The sequence below is a fragment of the Vitis vinifera genome, chromosome 13 (assembly GCF_030704535.1).
Source record: "Vitis vinifera cultivar Pinot Noir 40024 chromosome 13, ASM3070453v1".
Taxonomy (NCBI): Eukaryota; Viridiplantae; Streptophyta; class Magnoliopsida; order Vitales; family Vitaceae; genus Vitis; species Vitis vinifera.
The window spans coordinates 21,787,038-21,792,947 of NC_081817.1; the positions used below are offsets into that span (position 1 = coordinate 21,787,038).

The 5,910-nt window shown below is 30.7% G+C and overlaps 1 protein-coding gene across 1 annotated transcript; it reads right to left on the reverse strand.

Annotated features, from left to right (window-relative positions):
• Nucleotides 1–412: 412 nt before the first annotated feature.
• On the reverse strand, nucleotides 413–1,162 carry LOC100260942 (protein MIZU-KUSSEI 1). Its single transcript, XM_002265030.1, has one exon. It carries the CDS (start codon nucleotides 1,160–1,162, stop codon nucleotides 413–415), a length of 750 nt encoding a protein of 249 aa, XP_002265066.1.
• Between the last annotated feature and the right edge of the window lie 4,748 nt (nucleotides 1,163–5,910).

Sequence of the window (5,910 nt, forward strand, 5' to 3'; positions counted from 1 at the left end):
ACAGAAATTTAGGATGACTTTCTTCTCTATATTCACAGTTTCAATGGAGGGGAATGTTACAATCGATATAGTACATGGTTGTTCCCTTTTAGGTCTCCTCAATGCCATGCAAATTTTCTGTTAGTCTCTAAACTCTTGCATAATTCTGCAGTCTGAGTTTTCCTTGGTACCCGTGGCCGAAGACAAGCTGCGAGAAACCCGAAGACAAGGATGAAAGCGGATTTTCATGCAGTAAGGACGAAAGAGAGGGCTCTTATATAATATTCAACTTGACCTCTGGCAGCCCTCTTCACATTCCTTGAGAACTCGTGCCTTAGCTCCCTCATTTGCAACCATTCGCCTAGCATCTACTACTTGACTGTTACAATGTTGAATATGCATCATTTTAGCTTACGTTCATTCTCGGAAAATGTCATATTCTCACAAAGAAGATGCTGAGCTCAGGCCCCGTGTTGCTATCCGGATTCATCATGTAGTAGGTCTCTGAGTCCTTCGATCCGATTACCCGTTGGAAGTGAGCCCTCATATAGGTAAGCTCCCCATCAGGTAGGTCTATGGCTTCACTGGGGAGCACACCTGCACCCATTGATACTGCATGGAGCATCTGCATTACATTCAAATCCTCTGCATTTGCCTCCCTCTTCACAGCATATCCCATTTTTCGCCCATTGCAATACAAATTCCATATGGGCTCATCCATGAGCTTGATCTTCTCCTCTGGACGTTTCTCGCATTCAAGCGCAATTCTAACCAGCCCTAGCCCTAACTCTTGGAGGAGCTTGCTGGTGGGAATTGCCATCTCGAGGAGAAATATGGGAAAGCACCTAGGGCTTTCTTGTATGGCCAGAGAAACCCTCCCCTTGCGGTGCCCGAATAGGGTACCGGTCATGCGCGTCCCTCCATGAATGTGGACGTCGTTGAGCCTGGAGTTGTGGAGAAGCACCGGTATTTTACAAGCCGGAGAAATGATAGGAAATGACCTGAAAACAGAGCGGAAATGGCGGAAGAGCTTTGTAGACTTCAAGGAAGCTTTCTTATGTGAGGGCTGCTGGAGGGCAACCTTGGGGTGCGAAGGAGTCTTCTCTGGGTCCAATACAGCTGGTCCTTGGCTTGTTGGGGACCGCGGTGGCGGCGGACACGGCGGTACTCGTCGCGCGGCCATCTCCATCCACCCAAGACTGTGTGATGAGGGGTTATGGTGGATGATGGTTGGTGGAGGAGATGGAGGAGGATGGCGGTGTATGTATATGAAGGAGAGAAGTTGAGGGATGCACGTTTTGGCTGGTATTTTCTAGGGTGGCAGTGAGCGTGCATATTGTTATAGTACTACAAACTTGGAAGATTTACCTAAAGATAGAAAATTCCATGTATAATAGTTAAAATAGCAACAGCTCTTCTTAGCTAATGGCTCGATCATGACAAGTAAATACATGAGCCGTCCAATAAGTTGACTTTTTGATCCTGATACTTGACAAGAATCCATTTGTTTATGGGACTAATATCTTGGGGAGGTAGGTGGAGACACGGTACAATGAATCTTCCAAGTGGTCACACATTTGACTTGGTGGATTTATTAATATGCAGGAAGGAAAGCTAAAAGATGAAATTACAGCTGTACTAGATTATTAATTAATTTTGCAGCTGGCCTTGTGCCTAGAATTAATTATTTGAGTCATTGTTCACTAGACCATGTTTCTTAATTGATTAATAACACTTATCCTACATGGTCTGGGGAAAAAAATGTCCAAGGTTGCCAAGGGTTATGGAAGCTAGGTTGTCTAGGATTGGGTCATGGTTAGAAAATGAGTTCAATAATTTTAATAACTATAAGGAAAAGAAAATAGAAAAAAAAAATAAAACACAAGTTTAAAAACTTTAATATTTCTTTTTTAATATTATGTTGTGGACCCGTGCCACTTGGGAATTGTTATGAAGTACTAAAAAAGCACTTAATATGACAAATATTAGGGGGACAAAATGAAAGGTCTACAAATGCTTCTACAGTTATTTATTTATTCATTTATTTATTGCCTAGGTTTAAAATTTTCATTATATTATTTTCCTTGTGTTTTTATAACAAATTGAGTAAGCATTTTTTTTCTATTTTTTTTTTCTAAGTGACACTTTGCATGACTTAAATAGAGTTTGCACCCCCAAGAAGGTTATAATAAAAGGGTTATTTACTCTTATATTTTGGAAAAGTACGCATACAATAAATTCAACTAGATTGAGCTCATCAGTTGACAAATAAAGCTCAAAATGGGTTGCATTTTGTGGAATTAGATTGACTTAAATAAAAAAAAATTAAAAATTAAAAAAAGCCCATATATTTTATACTTATACTATTTAAAACTAATCCAAAAAACATTATTTTAAAATTAAAAAGTAAAGTGAACATTGACAACATTAAGTTGCTTTTAGAAAGTCAAAGGAAGAAAAGTGATCAAATGGGAGAAGAAGAAACCTATATTAATATTTTATACTAACCCATAAAAATAAAAATGATTTTTTTTTTTTTTTTTAAAAAGTCAGCCTTGACACAATGGGTTTTTATTTTTATTTACAGAAAAAATATTGCAGGAGACCCCGGAAAAAAAAATGCTCCAATACGAGGATACAATGAAGGTTTTTTAAAAAAAAATAAAAACAAAATAAAAAAACCTATACAGGGAAAGGCATTCAATTATTTAGGCATCTCTGTCAATGCTCTTCATTAATAGTATGTCATTGTGCTTTTTTTAGAGGGCTCTAAAGCATCATGCATAAAGAAATTAGAAATATCTAAGTAACAGTAAGAACAAATATAAATTCTTAAGAGAAAAAAATAATAATAATTGATCTCTTATAGCTGCATGTGTCTTTCAACAGTTGTAGAGCCAAGACCTTGTCCGAATATAGTCAACCTTACTGAACTAGGAATTGAACAAATGGAATTATGAAATTAATGATTGGAAACATCATATACCCTTAAGAATATATCATCCTAAAATGGGTGTTTGATAAATTAATTTAATAATTTAAAATGATTTAATAATTTAATTTAAGTTGTTAAGTAAATTAAATATATTTGGTTAAATAATTTAAAGTCAAAAACAACTTTTAATAATAAGTAAAAATAATTAACTTATTTTTAAGTCCAAATCTTTATTTTACTTTTTTACTCTCATCCTAATTATCTCCATAATCTCTTTTACTACTTCATGACCTTCGTTATGACTTGACATTGTAAAGATAATATGAGAATGAATGTTTGCATTATATTGCTATGTTAATAATGAATACAAGAGCAGCTTTATATAGCTGAATTACAGAGTTTGAAATAGCATAAAATCAACTAACTACTTACATGATTAAAGGATGATAGTTACAACAATAAGATAGATACAAATAAAACAAACTATATCTGGTTGTTGCTCTAACACCTCCCGTCAAGCTGAAGGCGGAGAAGAACAAAGCCGAAGCTTGTCTCGATGCTTAACAAATAGACGCTGACCAAGTGGTTTGGTAAGAATATCAACAATTTGGTCATCTAAAGAAATAAAACGAACCTGAATGTTGCGTTGTTGGACTTGTTCTCGAATGAAATGATAGTCAAGTTCGATATGTTTTGTTCGGCCATGAAAGATAGGATTCGAACATACACTACAAAAAAATAGATTTTTAATGACGAATCTTTAGTCACGGCCACAAATATTGTGACCAAAGATATTATTTTGTCACGGCCAGGGTAAGGCTGTGACTAAATGTGTTAATCAAATTTTAAAAAAAAAAAAAACATGTTTAGTCACGGTGATTTTATCAACCGTCACCAAAAGGATTGATAAGAGGTATTTTAGTCACGGATTTATTTAAAACCGTGACTATTTGTAAAATTTTGGAGGGAAATTTTGGCGCCTATAACTTTAGTCACGGTTATTTTATCATCCGTGACAAAAAGTGTAATGAAAAGATGTTTTAGTCACAGATTTTTGTGAAACCGTCACTAAATAGATATTTTGTGACTTTTAGTCACACCATTGATTGACCGTGACTGTATGAGAACCTATTGTCACGAATTTCGTTTGACCGTGACCAATGCATAGAGGTTTTTTTTTTAATATTTTGAACCTATGGTCATGGGGTTCACACAATCGTGACCAAGTCTATTATTTATTTTAAACAATTTTTGGGTTACCTATTATAATTTTTTAGAAAATCTTTTATATATATATATATATATATATATATATATATATATATATCATAAATAGAAATTATTATTAATAGTAAGAGTTCTTATTAATTATAAAAAGTTTAAAATTATATTACTATTTTTTTTTAAGTTAAGAAACAAATTAGTGTGTTACCTATTTTTCTTTAGTTAAAATTATTTAATTTCCTTATTATGATTAATGTTTTAATAAGAAGCAAAATAAAGTTTAATATATTAGTTTAAAAATATGATGGTTCAATTTAATATTATTTGATACAAAGTTTAAATGCAAGTGAGTGAGCAAATTAAAAAATAATTTTGATTTTATATATGATAAATAATTCTTATTATATTTAAAGTATCAATAGTCATGATAACTAAATTTTACTATGAACAATTACTAGTAAAATTGTTTATAGTTTTATTTAATTTTCAATCATAAAATATTATTTAATCTTTATGATTTTTGCAATACAGAAACAATTTATAATTACAAAAATAACATTCTCTGTTTATGATTAAAAATAAAAGTTCTAAACTTTTATAATTCTTAAATTTGTAAAATTAACAAATTTATAAAGTTAAAATTCATGGAAAAATATTCTTAAATGCACCATTCTCTGTTTATGTTTATTATATTTAGTACCAAATGAAAGTTTGAAATTTTGTTGTCCAAATGTATGATGAAATTAAGCTACAAGCATATGGGATAAGGTAGAAATTAATATCATCAAATATGAAAAATGATACCATATGATAAAATAATAATAGATTGGTATAAAATATAAAGGGACACGTGGCTGAAAATAATGAAGACAAAGTAGGAGTAGGATGCACATGTAACATTTCCTAGCACCTAAGGCCCACAAAAATACCAATAAATTATAATTTTATTTGTGAAGTATTTTTTATTTTTTATTTTTTTATTTTTATTTTTTTATTTTTTTATTTTTTATAACCGTGGATGTCCGGACCAGCTTAAGCGCATCTCGACTAATCCCACGGGACCCCGAAGTTAACGACCGGGTAAACCTCCAATGGCCCTGAGGGGACTCGAATTGGTTTATTTGTGAAGTATTTTGACATTTTCATAAACAGTTATACAAAAAACAGTTTTTTAAAACATTTTTAAAAATTTGTTTGTCGATGTATTTTAAAATAAAAGTTGATTTAGAAACCTAAAATATTCTTAATATATATTTTTTATGTTTTTAAATATGTTTTAAAAAATAACTTTTATATGTTATATTTTATTTTTAATTATTCTTTTTATTTATATAAAATTTTTAAATTTTAAACTTGATAATTTTAAAACTTAAAAAACTTGATAAAACTTAATAAAAATTTTAAAATAACACTTTGAGTAAAACATTAAACTTTCAAAATTAATTTAAAATTTTAAAATAATTTTAAATTTTAAATTTTAAAAAAATTGTAAATTTAAAATTTTAAAATAATTGTAAATTTTAAAAACTTGATAATTTTAAAACTTGAAAAACTTTCAAAATTAATAGTTTTGAACAAAGAACAATAACAATAACAACAAAAAAATTTTAGGGTATAACAATAAAATTAAATTAATTTTTTTTGGGTATAACAATAACAATATAAAAAAAGCCATGAGACATTTTTTTCTAATTGAAAAATGTCTTTCTTTTAACCATGTGGGTATAACCCACGGCCACATCACTTTCCTAATTGAATATAAAGCCTTTCTT